Source organism: Corythoichthys intestinalis, chromosome 9 (assembly GCF_030265065.1).
Source record: "Corythoichthys intestinalis isolate RoL2023-P3 chromosome 9, ASM3026506v1, whole genome shotgun sequence".
NCBI classification, from domain to species: Eukaryota; Metazoa; Chordata; class Actinopteri; order Syngnathiformes; family Syngnathidae; genus Corythoichthys; species Corythoichthys intestinalis.
The window spans coordinates 38,034,326-38,051,388 of record NC_080403.1 but is presented as its reverse complement, the minus strand read 5'-3'; the positions used below and the strand labels follow the sequence as shown (position 1 = coordinate 38,051,388).

Below are 17,063 nucleotides of genomic sequence, written 5' to 3'. Positions count from 1 at the left end.
GTTGCTTTCTATTGGCCCACTCGGGTATTCTCGTATTCTAAAGATTTCCTTGAGTGGGTAAACAGAGAAGGAGTAAATACACTGCCTTGAAACCAACGCGATTAAAAACTTTGCAGTATGAAAAAAAAATCGTCGCGATCAAGGAATAACTAATATGACAAAAAAAAAAGTCAAATGACATCAGAAGGTGGCAGTGATGCGACATCATATACCATCAGCGAAGAAGAAGTGTTGCCACCGCCTACCGACTGTACCTTGGTGACTGTGAACAGTATCATTATCACCTGCCACCGACAGTCAAAACACAAAAAGAGAGCTCTTCTGGTGTAAAGCAAAATAATGGAAGGAACAAAAGAGAATTCAGCGTTAAAATGTATTCCTGAAAGACTGACACTCGGCATCACTGGAATCCTCGGTGAGCATTGATTTGTCGTTGCAGCTAGATGTTTTTAAAAGCTGCATCACATCTATTTACATTACATATTGAATTGCATTTCTTTTGTGCCAGAGAATATGCCTGGTGTTACAGATGTGCGGCTCGCAGAGAGAGAACCTGCTGAGAAAAGGAATCTACTGTCATGGGAACAGGTGAAGAAAGACTAATCCCAAACTCTACAAATGCAATCAAATGTCACATAATTAACATAGCATGTCTAAATTTTCCCATTCCAGAAGAACAATTGCATATTACCAGAAGACTTGCGAGATTTTTATTTGACAACAGATGGTTTCACACTTACATGGAACGTCAAACTAGAGAGTAAGGACCCTATTTTAAGTATTCTAACCCAGTGATTCCCAATTGTGCTGAGAGGAAGCTTGTGGGAAACCATCCCATTTCACTTCTTTGTTCAGAAATTAATTCATTATGTGCTACAAGTATTTTTATTTCTTGGGGGTGGGGGTTTCGGACGCTTGGTATGCAAGCGGGAAAAGCGGCACAAAGCCCCAAAAAAGCGCACCAGAGTGGCAAAAATGAAACAAAGGAGGGTACACTGTTGTGTCATGTTCTTCAATACCAAGCTTGGCTGCATGTTGGCCGTGAATGAACACCTAAGGCGCCATCACCCAGTTGTAATTTTGGAAGACGACGATACAATTACAAGCTGGCAGCTCGTAAGTCCATCTAACTAACCAACGACATGATTTTTTGAGGTTGCTAAACCTGTCGCGATATGCAATGAGTCCATTTACCGCACGGTAAATGAAAATTAGGGTGGTAATTTTCATGGCTGCGTTTTATCGCCGCGCGCACGTACATGCATACATTTGTGCGTGCGTGCTGATGGCAAATGAGACAACAGTTCCTTTCACAGATATTTATTGGTCATCAACACGCCGTAGAATTAATGTTCAGACATACAAAATAAGGAAACACATCTACAGTATATTAAACATTGTAAACGTTAGCATTGCTACATTTAGGCTAATGGAAAAAAAAAAGACAACCTACTTTAGCCTGCTCTAAAACATTGGCAGTCTTCTCCAAAACGCAAACTTGCGGTTAAAAGGTGACACTTCAAACATGAAAAATCGCTGGTTAACAGCATTTGCAAACGAAAAAAATGGGGGGGTGGGGATGGATTACTGACACCACATGCAATGACAAAAAGAGCTTTTTTTGCGGAGTGTAAAGCTTACGGTTAGCGGTTTAGCGAACATACTTCCGGTGAACATTTCAAAATAAGCACGTCATGTTCGTCATACAAATAACGATTTCTGGAGTTAATCCCACATACTTCAGAATTCAGATTCAACACTAAGAATAGCTTTAAAATGACACCCTTTATGAAAAATCTGATTGACAATGAATAATTATTATACTACTATTATATATAGTAGTATACTGTAATGTTAATGCTAGATTTTTTTTTTAATTGTTTTGAATCATGTTTGAAAGGCTAAGTCAGTGTTCTGACTGTTTACATTCCATTCTTTTGCACTAGTTAATGCTATCAGCATTTGAGCTCATTGTTTATTTGTGATTTATTGTTGTTATTTATGTGTTTATTTGTACTTTAATTAAAAAAATTAAGTGTTCCAAAATGTTTTTCTGAGTTAATAAGCGTCATCAAAATTTCATTGCTAAATTAGTAAAAAAATAAAATAAAATAAATGGGGGGGGGGTTAATTATTAGTCGAGTAATCGTAAAAATAGTCAGCTGTCTAATCGGGAGAAAATTAGTCATTTGGGACAGCCCTAGCTGTACAGTGTACCGGAGCATATTTCCTCCACACCCTTCTCATCTTTTTAACCCAAGACCCATTTTCATGCCTGTTCAGTTCAGTTATCATATATCACGAACAATCCTAACCAGCATTTGCATCTGTTCATATTCATAAAGCAGTATAATAGGTTTATTTTTGACTAAACCATATTTTACAGTGTTAACATAAATATGTAAATTACCTTTAATTGAGACAAGCAAGCTTGTCATTCTTCAATATCCATTACACTATAATGTTTTTGGGGGGGGGCATCATTATTCCAGGTTTTTTTTTTCAGTGCACAGTAAATATATCTTGGCTAAACAAAGACTGGGAAACACTGTAACATAAAACAAAATTTACTGTATAACATAACATTCAATAAAGTTGATTTTAGAATGAGATCAGCTTTTTTTTAATCCACAGTTTTATGTCTTCCTCAGATGAATGTTTCCCTTTAGGATGCATGACAATTAACAGTGTGGGCAGGTTGCAGCCTCTTCACCAGCCAACACCAGTTTTCTCTCTTCCAAATGCACCATCACTGGCTGACCTAGACTGGGAGGAGAACAGTGCCGAATGTGGTAAGGCGCATTTGTTACATTCTGTGCTCATTTGAGGCAAAGTCAATAGTTTTATTCGTTTGTCAAGATGACTTTGCGCTCCAAAAAAGTTACAGATTCATCGTCTTCTAGAGGGTTGGCAAATGCTACTACTCTTCCACATTTTGATTCACGGAGCCGCATCTTTGAGTTGGATTCATGTGATGGAAATGGCAAGGTGTGCTTGGTATATAAAAACACCACAACAGGTGATCTTGGAGTTGTTTTGTCAAAGACTATAGCTGATCGTCACCGATTTACTTATATTCACTTTTCTTTTTAGGTGTGGTTGCCCAACAGAGTGAAATATGGTTTCTTGACTTCTCGCTTTGCTGGCATTTCTTAACTGCAACCTTTTCTTCCTACTACCGCCTCATGATCACTCACCTGGGCCTTCCTGAGTGGCAGTATTCCTTTACACCATATGGCCCTAGTCCGCAAGCCAAGGTAACAGTAGCCACGTTTACATGCTGACTTTTATTCATACCGATTCAAATCATTCCGAATGGAAATTTCACATCAGCTGTTTACATGTTACTTCATCTATTCCGATCCAGCGTTTACATGTGACTGCCTTTATTCCGAAAGGACGTTTGACAACTGCCGTCTGACATGCGCAGATTAATCAAAACAAAGCGTCACGTTGCAAAACATGGAGATCGACCACGTCAGTACGGAGCATGCGCAGAAAGAACGCAACCAGACACCATTCCGCTTCCCTGTTTACATGATATAATTTTACTTCTAATCGGTTTGGGAAAAGGAATATTCCACCCCTGTGAATCGGAATGAAATTCCATTCGGTTTGGGCCTGTTCATTCCGAATGAGGTGTTTATATGGAACACATTTATTCGGTTTGAACAAATATTCCGTTTGTATTTGGAATATTTGGCTCCATGTAAACGTGGCAAGTGATAGCTTCTCCAAAAACACTTTATTTAAGCGCTACATTTTAATCATGTGCTTTGTAGTCAATACACAAAATTATGTAGGTAAATGTTTTTATTGTTATCCTGATAAATGCAGTGTTTGTGTATTAAAATTCAAGTAAGGCACAACATTCAAAGTAATTAACACACACTCATAAAAATAATTTGTGTTCAAATATCAAAAAAATGTTGCTGTTGTCCTTTTAAAATAATTATGCATTGTTTTGGGATAACTCTAAATACATTATCCCTCTACAGCAATGGGCATCACTGTACCAGCCCCTGACCTTCAGAAGTGAGCTCAGCCTGACTCATTCTGCTGGAGACTCTATCCTAAACAAGTTGGATCCCACAAAGGCTTTTAAAGCCAAAGCCAAGGTTGCCACCCCTAAGAAGAAGCCATCCATTCCCTGCAGCCAAACGAGTAATGCCAAAAGCCAAAACAGCAGTGGAAAACCTGGCGTGGCAAAACGATAAAACACATCTACTTGAGGATGACACTTCATCCAGTTGTTTCAGGCAATATTCAACAATTTAATGTGAGATGTAAAACTTTGTCACAAGAGTCAACGCACTCAGTCTCATTTTAAGAGGTGCATGGACACCTACATTTGAAAAGCAATTAAGTGAACACTGAAACTCAATATATACAGTACAGGCCAAACATTTGGACACACCTCATACAAAGCAACACAAATGAATTGATAAAAGCAAGAAATTCGACTAATTAACCCTGATAAGGCATACCTGTGAATTGAAGACCATTTCAGGTGACTACCTCTTGAAGCTCATCGAGAGAATGCCAAGAGTGCGCAAAAATGTAATCAGAGCAAAGGGTGGCTACTTTAAAGATACTAGAGTATAAAACCTGGTTTTAGTTATTTCACTTTTCTTTGCTTAGTACATAATTCCACACGTGTTCATTCAGTTTTATCACCTTCAGTGAGAATTTACAATGTAAATAGTAGAGACAGTACAGATTGAATATGTAAATGCGTCGACGAGCACATCATGCCGTCGATGGTGAAGGAATCAATGCCCACCGAAAACAGGTTGACAATTTATTCGTCGACAATGGTCAAAAAACAAGGCAAAAACAGACGACGGAGGGACAATTCTGGTTCCAGGGTCGTCAAAATAACGGCTACATAGCAATGATTCCAAGCAGCGAACCGTTTGTTATCTCAGTGTCCAGTCTTTTTGAAAGCTGTGGTGGAGTGGGCCGGGCCGAAGGTGTGGCTGGGTGTTGTCTTGGGATAATACCTCTGTGGCCGGTTTTGGGCGGTTAGGTTCGTGCGTCCTCCTTCGTGGCTGGGACGTGGTTGCCACAGCGACCGACTCTGGTCTTGACGTCCCAAGCACCCGCTATCAACTTCGTTCTCCTGGCTGGCTGAGACGCTACTTGTTTTAGGATAGAGTGCCCTGCTCTTTGTCCTTGGAGTGGCCGGGAGAACTGATGATAGTTGGTGCGTTAATCTTGCTCGTGACGTACAGGTTGGGCTTCTGTGATAAGATGGCGTTGTGTATCTGTTCTACTTCTTTTCATTAAACTATGGTGTGCTATTTATTTTATATTAGGTGTTTTAGAGTAGTACCAACAACCCTACATTACATATGAGAGATGATACTATTCCCTGATTGATTGTCTTACGTGTGTTAGAGTAATGCAAACAGTTAGACGATGCCTACGAGAAACGGTACCATCTTTTTCATTTCCCCCTCATGAGCCCCGACAGGGCTGATAAGGTGATTCACTTTACTGTGTCCAAGGGCATGGAGTGAAGTCTCCCTAAACTATAGATAGATGCTTTACTATAATGAATGTGTTAGACTAATGCAAACAATTATATGTTGTGTGCGAGAACGGTACCTATTCCCTTCATCGGTGAATAAAGGGTTAAACAAAATATACGTGTGGAAAGTTGAGAATCGCGGAGCACAAGCAGGGAAAGCGACATGAAGTAAAAACAGCGCACTAGAGTGGCCAATGCATGGACTTATTTCCACGGAACAAAGGAGGGTACACTGTGGGTGCGGTCTCTTCAATGCCAATCTTGCAATTGCATACCACGGCAGGAAGTCGGCCGTGAATGAACACTTGAAGCGCCGTCACCCAATTGTAATTTTGGAAGACGACAGGAGACAACAAGCTGGCAGATCCTAAGTCCATATAACCAGTGTTGTTCATAACGGCGTTGGAGTATAACGTTATTATTTTTGTCAGTACTGAGTAATCTTTTAATTACTTTTCCCATCTTTGCAACGTCATTACCATTACTGAGGATGTAAAGGCGTGCTTTACTGCAATTTGGTGCAGAGCAGGAGGGAAGAGGGTTGTGAAGCCGTTGCAAACACGATGCTAGGTGGCTTGGACGGTTAGCATAGCATTCGCGATCTCGCTAGCATTAGCATTTAGCGTGGCAAGCATCATCTTAAACTCTCGGGCAACTTTTTTGCCTTAAACTTTTCTTGAATGATGTATCCACCTTGTGTGATTTAAAAAAAAATAGTAAGCAGGCCAGTTTTTCCATAGTCCATGACTGCACTAATCTTACTTTATAACGTATCACGTATATGGCAGAAAACACAGACAAGACTGAAAAAGCAGTTCCTGCTCTTGCACCCCTCTTTAAAATAAACTGCTGTATTTTAAGCTAAAAGAAGTGTTGTGTTTGATAGAATAATGTGTCTATATGCTGCCATAGCAGATTCATGGCGCATTAAGTCGCCGAACTATTTTTAATTTGTCCGTTTTACCCTGGAGACCTCCGTTTACAGACGTCGCGCAACCGCTTTTGTTTATGCCTAGCCATAAAAAGAAGGTAAGTAATCGTATTTATTATTTGAAATGTCTGTCATTTTTAGCTTAGAATCATTAATTGATGTCTAATATTTAGTTTATTAAAAAAAAACGACTCAAAAAGATTATTCACTCGCATATTTTAAACTTTTAAACAAATTACGTCACAATGAAAAAATTGGCGTATGTAAAAAAAGTCATTGATATCTACCTAATATCGCATGATTGTATTTTTTACGTTACTGTCGCATTTTCCCCAATATTTTAGATGATAAATAATCGATCCAAACAAAGACAAACTGGAAAAAAAAAAACGTTTAAAAGGGTAAATATATGAAAATAAAAATCTCGACCAACCCCTAATGTATGCGATTTCTGCATCGTGACCCTTTATATATTACTATGTTTCACCCATAAAATCCCCCAAAAATCTGGCTGTGGTCATTCACAGCTGTGTCTTAACACTTAGTGATACATGCAACATGGAGTTTTTGGATCGAAAAGAGGTAAGTACACGATAATATCTCGTAAAAATCATGGCGTCTTTAATTATGCTCTCGCGTGCTCTCACCTCCAGTTAGGGTTTTGCTGGTTTTTTGTTGTTTTTAAATGCCCTCCTGTTCAAAAATTTTCTTCCCCCAGAAAATTGAGATTTTAAGCTTTCCAATGATGTATCACACACGCATATAGGACAATTTTGAAATTTGGCCAAATTGAGGGTCTCAGAGCGGAACTTCAAGTCACCTGTGTTTTCCGCACATATAGTAGTATACTATATTAATGCTACATATTTTTAACATGTAGTTCTATTAAAGAATTGTTTTGAATCATGTTGGAAAGGTGAAGTCACAGTGTTCTGAATCTGTTTACATTCCATTCTTTTGCATTAGTTAATGCTATCAGCATTTGACCTCGTTATTTATTTGTGATTTATTATTGTTTTTCATGTGTTCATTTGTACTTTAATAAAGAATTTAACTGTTCCAAAATGTTTTTGTGAATTAATAAGCGTCAACAAAAAAGTAATTGCTAGGTTAGTGGGAAAAAAATGAAAGAAATTATTAGAATAGTCGACTAATCGTTACAAAAGTCTGCTGACTAATCGGGAGAAAAATAGTCATGAAAATATAGAAAACGCACAAATGACAAGGCGTGTCCACCAAACCTTTGGCCTGTACTGTATATCTATATATTAGAGATGTCCCAATCGATTCGATCACGTCATTTTCAAAGTATCGGAATCGGCAAAAAAATATCGCCCATACCTTTTTTTAATATATATATATATGTTTTAATTAAATCATTTTCTAATTGTATTTAACATTATATACATAATATGTTACACTCATCCAGAGTCTTTAGTTTAGGCTTAAGGTAGGGTTATCAAATTTATCCCAATAACGGCAGTAATTAATTTTTTTTTAAATGTATCACGGTAATAAATTTGACGCAATTAATGCATGCGCTGCACAACCCACTCACGCATTGGCGCGCTCAATCTGTAATGGCAGCGTTTTACCTATATAGAGAGATAAAAGGCAGCGTAAAATGAGTAGAGTGAATTTCGGCAGCCTTTGGAGCCTTTTTTAATTGGGAAGAGCCTTACAATCCCTCTCCCTATGATTAGAAATATCATCTTATAATCTTTTTCTTAACACCTTATGTTATTTCCCAACGCAGAGAAGATATATCAATTGGTAGCACTACGCACAGTCATGGTTCCACTTCCCATCATACATTTGGGCATGCCTACAGTATCATTTACTGAAAGCTCAACAAATACACTAAATGGCAATATTTAGTCACAATATACAAAGTCACAAGTCTTTCTAGCCGTGGATCCCTCTCACAGAAAGAATGTTAATAATGTAAATGCCATCTTGAGGATTTATTGTCGTTATAAACAAATACAGTACTGTATATTGAATGTACTGTATGTTGAATGTATATATTCGTCCGAGTTTTATTCATTTTTTTCTTAATGCATTGCCAAAATGTATATGATCGGGAAAAATTATCGGGAATGATTGCTTTTTTTTGCTCCCGATTCAATTCCGATCGGATCGGGAAATATCGGGATCGGCAGATACTCAAACTAAAACGATCGGATCGGGAGCAAAAAAAAACATGATCGGAACAACCCTACTATATATGCTACTGAAAAATTACAAAACTTGACTTTGTTATTGTAAATATTTCAATTTTAAATGTATCAATTATGATAAACCAGAAATAACACGAACCTATTATACATACATTAATAGGTGCTTTTACTGTAAAATGTGTCAGTTGTTCAATATTACAGGTGCTAATATATCCACTGTATCCATAAAAAAAGTGAATAATCTAAAATTTCACAGTTATTCACATTGAAGTGTAATGCCTAGGGAGTGTGGCTGCTGAAATGTGGTAAGACGTCGTTACTCAACTTTAGACTCAATTGTTTTTCAAGTTATTCAAACATCACTTTTCTGCCCATATGCATGAATTAATAATAAAATGGCACCTAATTCTCTACATAACAAAAAGGATACAACTCAAAAGAGGTTGATTGTAATATGGTTATTGTAAAACTGAGATACTTCAAAGCTACCGTAGTCCAGCTACTTTTGCATCAACAATGAAACACTGCAAATTTCATTCATGAAAAACATGTGTTTTAGGCTTCATGTGATTACCTTGGCCCACCTTTCACTCCTGTCTGTAAACAGGATGTTGAAGATTTGCATATAATAGAGTATTTCTGTACCACCAGGATGAGGGACCTCTGTCATTCAGTGAGAATAAGCACTTTAAAAAGTGATTCATATTGAAACTGAGTATACAAAATGAGTACATGCAAGTCCCAGAACTGTGATGTTTTTTTGTTTTTTGTTTTGTTTTTTTGGGGGGGGGGGTCCCTCCTATCAGAGCAATCCTTGAATCTTCAAACTGCATTTGCAGACAGCTTGACATGTTCCACATTTTTGGTGAAGGCATTTCAGACACACAAATCAGTGTCAAAGTTTTGTTTTTCCAGCGATGCAGTTTCCTTCTCTAACTCTTTAGTTACCCCAGCACCAGCACAATTTTCAGAGAGTGGAGGGTGATGAAGTTCTATCAAAACCATGTAGAGACCTGCACCAAGTACACCTCCAATCGTAGGGGCAACAATGGGTACCCACCACCAACCATTTCCAGCCCTGCACAGATGGAAAAAAAAAATGAAACATCAAAAAGAAAATCAAAACTCCTTAGTCAAGAAGTAAACAATTTTTACATGTGAAAACATTTTTTATCGTCGCCTTCTAGGATGCAAACGGCTTGCACAAAGCCAGCTGTGTTTTGTATGAAAGAGAAAGACAGTTTGTGGATTAAAAGGCATCAACTAAGTTGAACTAAACAACCGCCTTTGGTTTTGTCAGAGGCAAAAAGCCAGCTGTGTGTCAAGGACATACAAGTTGACACCACACTGGTTTGAATGCAGTTGTTGCTGTCTGACAACTGTGGATTATGTACAGTATCTACACCTCAGCCCCAAAACTATTTTAACTGAGGTCTATTCCTTTATTTTTCATTTTCAAACATTTACAGTCAAGTAAATGTTTGCTAAACCTAATAACTGGTTGAGCACCCTTCAGTAGCAACAACTGAAGTCAAAAACTTATTACATGCGAGATATTTTGTCCCATTCTTCCTTGCAGAATTGTTTTAGTCAGCACTGGACTGTTGCTGAGTTAGCACAAATAGCCTTTTCATGTTCAAGTTCATGCCAAAGCATTTCATTCGGGTTCATTTGTGTTCTTTGACTTGGCTGCTTCAAGAACTTAATTTTGTTTAGCTTAAAGTGAATGAGAATTTGACCTGCTGGAATTCCATTGTTGTGCTGCAGAACAAAAGTGGAACTCAGTTTGAGGTCACACAAACACTTGGTTGAAAATTCTTCAGTATTTTCTGGTAGAGAGCAGAATTTGCAGCTCCATCAGTCATAGCAAGTCGTCCACGTCATGAAAAAGTAAAGCAGCCCCAGACTATCACACTGCCAGCCCCATGCTTGACTGTAGCAATGCAGTACACCAGTTGTTTCTTTCTTCGAATCCGAATCTAGTATATTAAAAGGCTCTAATGGAGTCTCCATTGTCTTTCAGCTGTACAATTGCTTCATTTTCAACGAGATTCAGCTCTTTGGTTTTCTTTTTTTTTCTTTTTTTTTTTTTTTTTTTTTTTAAACTTGTCCTGTTCAGCTGTTTGATACGGAGAATGGAAGTCTAAGTGCCCGGATGGTCTGAACAGTTTTAATGTTTCACATTGAAAGTCTGACATACTCCCACTGTGATCATTCAACATACCTCGTTTATAATGACAAAGCAGTGAACTGGAAGGGGTTATGGGGAACAGAAAGAAACACAAGAGAAGAAAGAAAATAAACACAACCTACAACAAGAAATACATTGAACGTCTAAACTAACTACTAATATGTTGGTGCTATCGTCAGCTAGATGTATTTCCGGTTGACACCATGTGGGGGGCCTGTTGACCAGGGAAAGAGGTGGACGGGGATAGGGGAGTCTATAAGCTAAATGGTTGAAAGGGGTAGAGTGTACACAAATCAGCTCTGTGATCTAGAACCCAGTAATCGTGTGAATCCCTTATGAGTGTAAGCCAGTTGGCGACTGACCCTACGCCGCCCCATCGCCAATCCCGGCACTGGGACCCCCACCCCGATCGCGCCCTATCACATCCAGCCACACGCAAGCCCCACCAGGCGCGTGACAGCCACGCAGACGAGCGGAGACGCCACGTGGGCGCCAACCCAGGGCCACGGCCCCCACCCAGTTAGCCCGGGGAGGGAGGGAGGGCGGGCGGGGGGGGGGGGGTTCAGCGCAGCCCATCCCTCTTCCCGCAGCCCAGCAAAGGAGCCATTGCCGATCCCTAGATGGCTAGAGGGGACGCACACCAAAACCCACGCCCACCCCCGTCCGCCCACCCGGCCCACGAGCCACAGCTGCAGCCCCGGAACCGGCACGGCACGGGACCCCCAGCGGCCCACCAAGCCCAGGGCAGGGCAGGGTCCCTCTTTGGTTTTCAAATTTAAAAAAAATAATAATAATAACTGACACCTGAGTCCAAGAATGTTGTAATGTGATAAGCTATTTATTGTTTTGATAAATGTAGTTTAGCTAATATGAAATGAAAATTCTTCCATACCTGAAGACGTCAGTTCCCCAACCTGCAATGGCTGTGAAGAGCCTCGGTCCAAAGTCTCTGGTAGGGTTGATTGCGTAGCCACTATTGCTGCCCAGAGAAATGCCAATGAGTAGCACCAAGAGACCCACGAGTGTAGGCTCACTGCCTGCAGCAGCTGGTTTGTTTTTCTGGTCAGAAAAAGCCATCAGGCACAGCAGTAGGATTGCTGTACCAAATAGCTAGCAGACAACATAATAAGTTTTGAGAAAGCCTGCAGAACACTACATGGGAAAAGTTTAACATGAAAGAGTCTCATGAAGAGTCACAATTGAATATTTTATACATACCTGGTCAATGAATCCACCAAATAAGGAAAGGTATGGGGCAGGATAGGTGGCAAATATACTAGCTGTAGCCTTTTCACCAGTTGCAGTCAGATTTCCCCCACAATAGTCATGTATTGCTTCTGCAAACACACCAACTTGCAGTCAGAAAAGTTCATGGGGTAAAGAAACTAATCAGTACCGATAGTTTCTGTTTATGGCCTCACCATAATACACCGCATAAACTGTCCCTGCTGCCAAAAAGGACCCCAGTAGCTGTGAAAACAAATAGAAGGGGAACATCTTCCATGCGAGACGGCCAAACGTACACATGGCGAAGGACACCGCTGCATTCATATGAGCGCCTGGTGAAGTGGCACAGCGCAGTGTGGCACATATACCTTTTTTTTTTTTTTTTAAAGAATTATTCATTTTTTTATACCTGAAACTTTTCCTCCAACATGAGCACCTATCGCAACACCTAGCCCAAAGCCTAGGTTGATGCTTATGTAATGTCCAAAATCTCCTTGTCCAGTCACGACCTGCGCCACAGAGCCGAGGCCAAACACCTGGACACAAAGGAGAGCAGTAGTTCACTGCTTAAGTCACATCATGGGTGACAATCATGGATCAAACAAATATCCTATCAAACAAACAAAGGTAAAGCTTGTGACAATTCACATCATAGCCCCTAATAAATGACTGCTATTTAGATGAAGATTAACTTTAAACTGTGAAGCTCAGATAAACAGGCTGAGAAAAGTTTTGAAACAGAAAAAAAGCTTACACTGAGCTATTCATTCAGGGAACAGGAAATGTACAGTTCCACCTCCACAAATCATGCACCCTAAAGTTAAACAGTAAGCAAGAAAGTGTCTGAGTATGAGAAAGGGTTGCACACCAAAGCATAAAAAAATACTGTATGTATACGCCTTGTCTTGCATTGTGTCTCTTTCAGTTCTAAATATGGGATCAATTGAGACAGTAAACAAACATGTGACTCTCGCGACCCTCTCCACGTGGCCAGTGACCTTTCTTCAGAGTAAATCCTCTTCTATTACCAAAATGCGGAGAGGGGACAGAGAGTGTTTTATTATGATCAAAATCCTCATCATAGTAATCATTAACACCTTATCTGTCTGGATGTAAGCTTTGTCCAAACCAATTGACAATTTTGTTATCTAAGCATGTCAAACTTGTTACACACGCAAAATAACAAGTAGCTTTTTCTTACCATCATTACATATGAGCAAAGACATTCAGCAAGTCCCACTCGAACAATTTCATTCCTTATTCGGAAAGATCGAGTTACAAGAGGTCCTTTTCGCTGAGAGCCCCCTTCCTCTACTGACTGTGCAAAGTCTTTCATTTCTTCTTCTTGCAGTATCACCAATTCTCTCATTGGGCCTCTTTGTCTTGGAAGACTATATAACGACTTAAATCCTGAGATCCCGAGTTCAGACTTGACAAACTAATATTTTGTCCCACATGTCCCCAAATTGTAGTCTCTGTCTAAGAGGCAGCTCTGTCTTCTAATCTAATTTCACGCTTGCTGTGTGCTCCCCTCTCTCACGCACACTTCATCATGCATCACAAATTCAATTGGGACCACATTTTATAGCCGTTACACAGCCTCCCTCCCACCGGATATGTTCCAGCAGGCACATGGACAGCTGCATCATCCAATAGCTTTGCTTCGCAAGATCTTACTGGGCCAATGAGGAAATTGTTATTTGAAACTTCTGCTTTATATCATGGACAAGAAATGCTGTACTTAGCACTAAACTGAAACATTTAAAGGGGCCTTTCAGCCAAGCTGAATTTTTACGTATACCTGTAGACAATGATAAGACATATTCAATGGTCCCTTTCAATGTTTCAAAATATTTTATGATGTTTCAATTTTTCCCTATGTTTCTTAATGTAAAAGCTTTTGATGTTACTGGATGGATGGACTGCAGATTCATGGCATCCCTTACACCTAAGATATCAAACTTGCTGTGTGTGTTGTGTTTTTCTTCATTTATTTTTTGGGGAGATGCCACCACAGTCATGATGGCAAATAGGAGTAGAAAGCCTGCTAGCTTAATCCTAACACACAATGCAAAATTCCGCAGATGATAAAAATAAATAAATAAATAAATAAACATCGATGTGACCATAAACATTAAGACAACTCGATGTATATTTGAACACAGCCAGTAACAATGCATGCAGATACTGCATACATTACCTGCATGTAGACATGTGCCGATTACCGGTTTCAAAGTATACCGTGGTATGAAAACATCAAGGTTTCGAAATCGAATTTTTTTTCCGTCATATCGTCCCTGAGGTTTTAACTGTTTTCTTGTGTCCCAAAAATGCATGGAGAAATCCCTCGCTTGCAACTGTAAGGGGGCTCAACCCTCAGTGTCAGTAAGTCAGCTGTGCTACACGATGGCTTGAGGAGATGAAATTCCTTTCCCTTTTTCCCCCCATCGGAGAAAATGAAATCGCCGGTATGAATATACTTCGGCTACAGAAAAGTTACAGACAGCCACGGCTTGGAGGTGGAGGGCCAACCGACATGTTTGCAGAGGGTGGTTGCCGAGGAGGCAACACCTGCAATATGAGTTCGCATTTATACAAAATTAAAGGTTAGTAAACACTGTCATGAATGTTTCCCACCAGCTAGGAGAGTTGACTCCAGTCTGTGTAATTGCAATACCGTGATATTTTGGTTTAAGGTTATCATACCGTCAGAATATTATACCGGCAAACGCCTACAAAGTTGCATGCATACAGTATATTCTTTATCCTCCATGAAAAGGGCTTATATTATTGCAGCTTATTGTCTTTTTCTGTCTTTCATCTTCAAATCTCAAAGTAATATGTCTACTAGGGTTGTCATATTTGTGTGTGTTCTCAGTTCTTTTTTCTTTATGCAGCACCTGATTGAGCCAGATTGGCGGCGTAACACGACACACCTGTGCTTGATTAGGAAAGCTCAGTATTTAAGGAAGCCTGTCACCATCTGCAAGTGTCGGACTATTTCTTGCTATTTGCCTTGCTTACCGCCTGTGTGTTCATCGTCATCCTTCGAGCTTCCCGACGTTCTACGGTCGTATTCTGGTTTGGTTATCTTTACTTTAGTGCTCTTTTGGACTTTGTAGTTAGATTCTTGTACTCTGTTATATTCATGCATTCTAGCGTGCTCTCTTAGTTGTACTTGTTAAACTCGCGTTTGTTAGCGTGCTCTCTTAGTTGTACTTGTTAAACTCGCGTTTGTTAGCGTGCTCTCTTAGTTGTACTTGTTAAACTCGCGTTTGTTAGCGTGCTCCCTTTGTTGTACTTATTGAATACAAACATTCGCTCTACTGATCTCCTGGTCTGTGTTTTGGATCCACATTAACGGCTTGCCGTTCTTAACAAGGGTACAAGACTGTAAAATTCTTTTCTTAGGGATACATTAGAAAAACGTCTTCAAATTCCTAAAGGTTCCATTATGATACAATTCAGTTTTGAAGTGATACGATTTGATACGGTATAAGGAAACAAAACGATAACAATTCAATCCCATATAGAAACAAAGGGTTAATCAAAACAAGGTAGTCATTTTTTAAAAATGACTTTGTTAAAGTATTACCTAACAGGTATGAGGCCATTTATTGGTTCTTCATGGCCCTGAAATACCACAATATCAAGGAAATAATATCATTGATAAAAATAAAATAAAAAAGACTCGCATGCCATGTTTTGAACGGGATCAGGGGAAAAAACCTGCATCACTTCTCAAGTTGCAATGGTGTTATAGCGGTGTTATATACGTACTGTATATATTTGTGATCGATGCAGACATATAAATTTATTATTTCGGCCATGAGTAGATACATTTTGCATTTTATAGTATTTAGATAAAGTTTTGAAGTTCCATTCATATCTCGAAAAATTAATGTACTTAACTTTTGCCTGAAGACACCAGCGATAAAGAAAAAACGTTTTAGCAGGTTTGTTTAACTTCAAACCATCCTGTTATCAACATGTAGTCATCCTCTATTGTGCAGCACACACAAGAAGTCTGCCAACCTGTTTTCCCAGGCTTGATTACTTAACACTCAGCATTATGTAGATTCCCCTAGATGGGAAAATTGCATTGATATGCAAACAAGCACTGCAATCTATGGGTCACCTCATGGGTAACATAATTGGCATGTATTGAGAACAATGTAATTAATCCCTTAGAATTATTTATTTAAAGACGGCCAGGCTCCTTAAAATCTTACGGGCCAAATTAAAGGACATGGCAGGCCACCTTTGGCTCGCAGGCCTCGAGTTTTACACTGATGATCATGTCTGTATTTCTTCCTGAAACCTGAGCTTTTTTTTTTTTGCAATGAATTTTTCATTTTTCTTTGCTATTTAAAATCTATTGTTCACAGTATATATGCACACTGCTGGCCAAAAGTATTGGCACCCCTGCAATTCTGTCAGATAATGCTGAATTTCTCCGGAAAATGATTGCAATTACAAATGCTTCGGTAGTAATATATTCATTTATTTTGCTTGAAATGAAAAAAACCCAAAAGTGAATGGGAAAAAAAATAAATAACTGACTGACATGATGGTCGCCACAGTGCCAGAATTTCTTTTCTTTTTTTTTGTCGGTGGGTCAAACCTCCTAAAACCACTGAAATGCAGATAAAACTGCTTTTGGCACAGTTAATCCTATAACATATACAAACAAAAAACTGATTTTCATTCAAAATTGTGTTTTTTTTTCATTGATTTGCAAAATAAAAGTTAACACAAACAGCATTAACCCCAACATCCATCTCCTAATTTTCCCCCCACATTTCCTAAATGCAAAATTGAAGCTAATGTAAACGTTTACCTTTTTTATTTATTTTTTTTACATAGGGTTTTGACAGTGTTCTTCATATTTTTGAGATCAAACTACCGTATATCAGAACGGTGTTCCGGCCCGGAATCTTATACCGGAATGGTGTTCCAGACCGTTCCTGCCCACTTTCCTCCCTGGGTATGACTAAATAT

At 39.2% G+C, this 17,063-nt stretch overlaps 2 protein-coding genes across 2 annotated transcripts; one reads left to right on the top strand and one right to left on the bottom strand.

The window, feature by feature from the left end:
* The first annotated feature begins 81 nt into the window (after positions 1-81).
* Positions 82-9,386, top strand: tpgs2 (tubulin polyglutamylase complex subunit 2). The gene is made up of 7 exons (XM_057845710.1): positions 82-415; positions 509-588; positions 673-760; positions 2,652-2,792; positions 2,882-3,019; positions 3,094-3,257; positions 3,999-9,386. Exons 1-7 carry the CDS (start codon positions 340-342, stop codon positions 4,215-4,217), a joined length of 906 nt encoding a protein of 301 aa, XP_057701693.1. The 5' UTR covers positions 82-339; the 3' UTR covers positions 4,218-9,386.
* Positions 3,829-13,642, bottom strand: aqp7 (aquaporin 7). The gene is made up of 6 exons (XM_057845707.1): positions 13,264-13,642; positions 12,472-12,598; positions 12,257-12,394; positions 12,054-12,172; positions 11,728-11,945; positions 3,829-9,722 (listed from the first exon to the last, which is right to left on the bottom strand). The coding sequence occupies exons 1-6, from the start codon at positions 13,429-13,431 to the stop codon at positions 9,521-9,523; spliced, it is 972 nt and encodes a 323-aa protein (XP_057701690.1). The 5' UTR covers positions 13,432-13,642; the 3' UTR covers positions 3,829-9,520.
* Between the last annotated feature and the right edge of the window lie 3,421 nt (positions 13,643-17,063).

Excerpts from the sequence above, each read along its gene's own strand:
- aqp7 (XM_057845707.1), bottom strand. The coding sequence starts at position 13,431 with ATGAGAGAATTGGTGATACTGCAAGAAGAAGAAATGAAAGACTTTGCA. Across the intron at positions 12,395-12,471 it reads TGTTGGAGGAAAAGTTTCAG|GCGCTCATATGAATGCAGCG; the intron begins GTATAAAAAAAT and ends CCACTTCACCAG. Across the intron at positions 12,173-12,256 it reads AGTTTATGCGGTGTATTATG|AAGCAATACATGACTATTGT; the intron begins GTGAGGCCATAA and ends GTGTGTTTGCAG.
- tpgs2 (XM_057845710.1), top strand. The coding sequence starts at position 340 with ATGGAAGGAACAAAAGAGAATTCAGCGTTAAAATGTATTCCTGAAAGA. Across the intron at positions 761-2,651 it reads ATGGAACGTCAAACTAGAGA|ATGAATGTTTCCCTTTAGGA; the intron begins GTAAGGACCCTA and ends TGTCTTCCTCAG. Across the intron at positions 3,020-3,093 it reads ATATAAAAACACCACAACAG|GTGTGGTTGCCCAACAGAGT; the intron begins GTGATCTTGGAG and ends TTTTCTTTTTAG.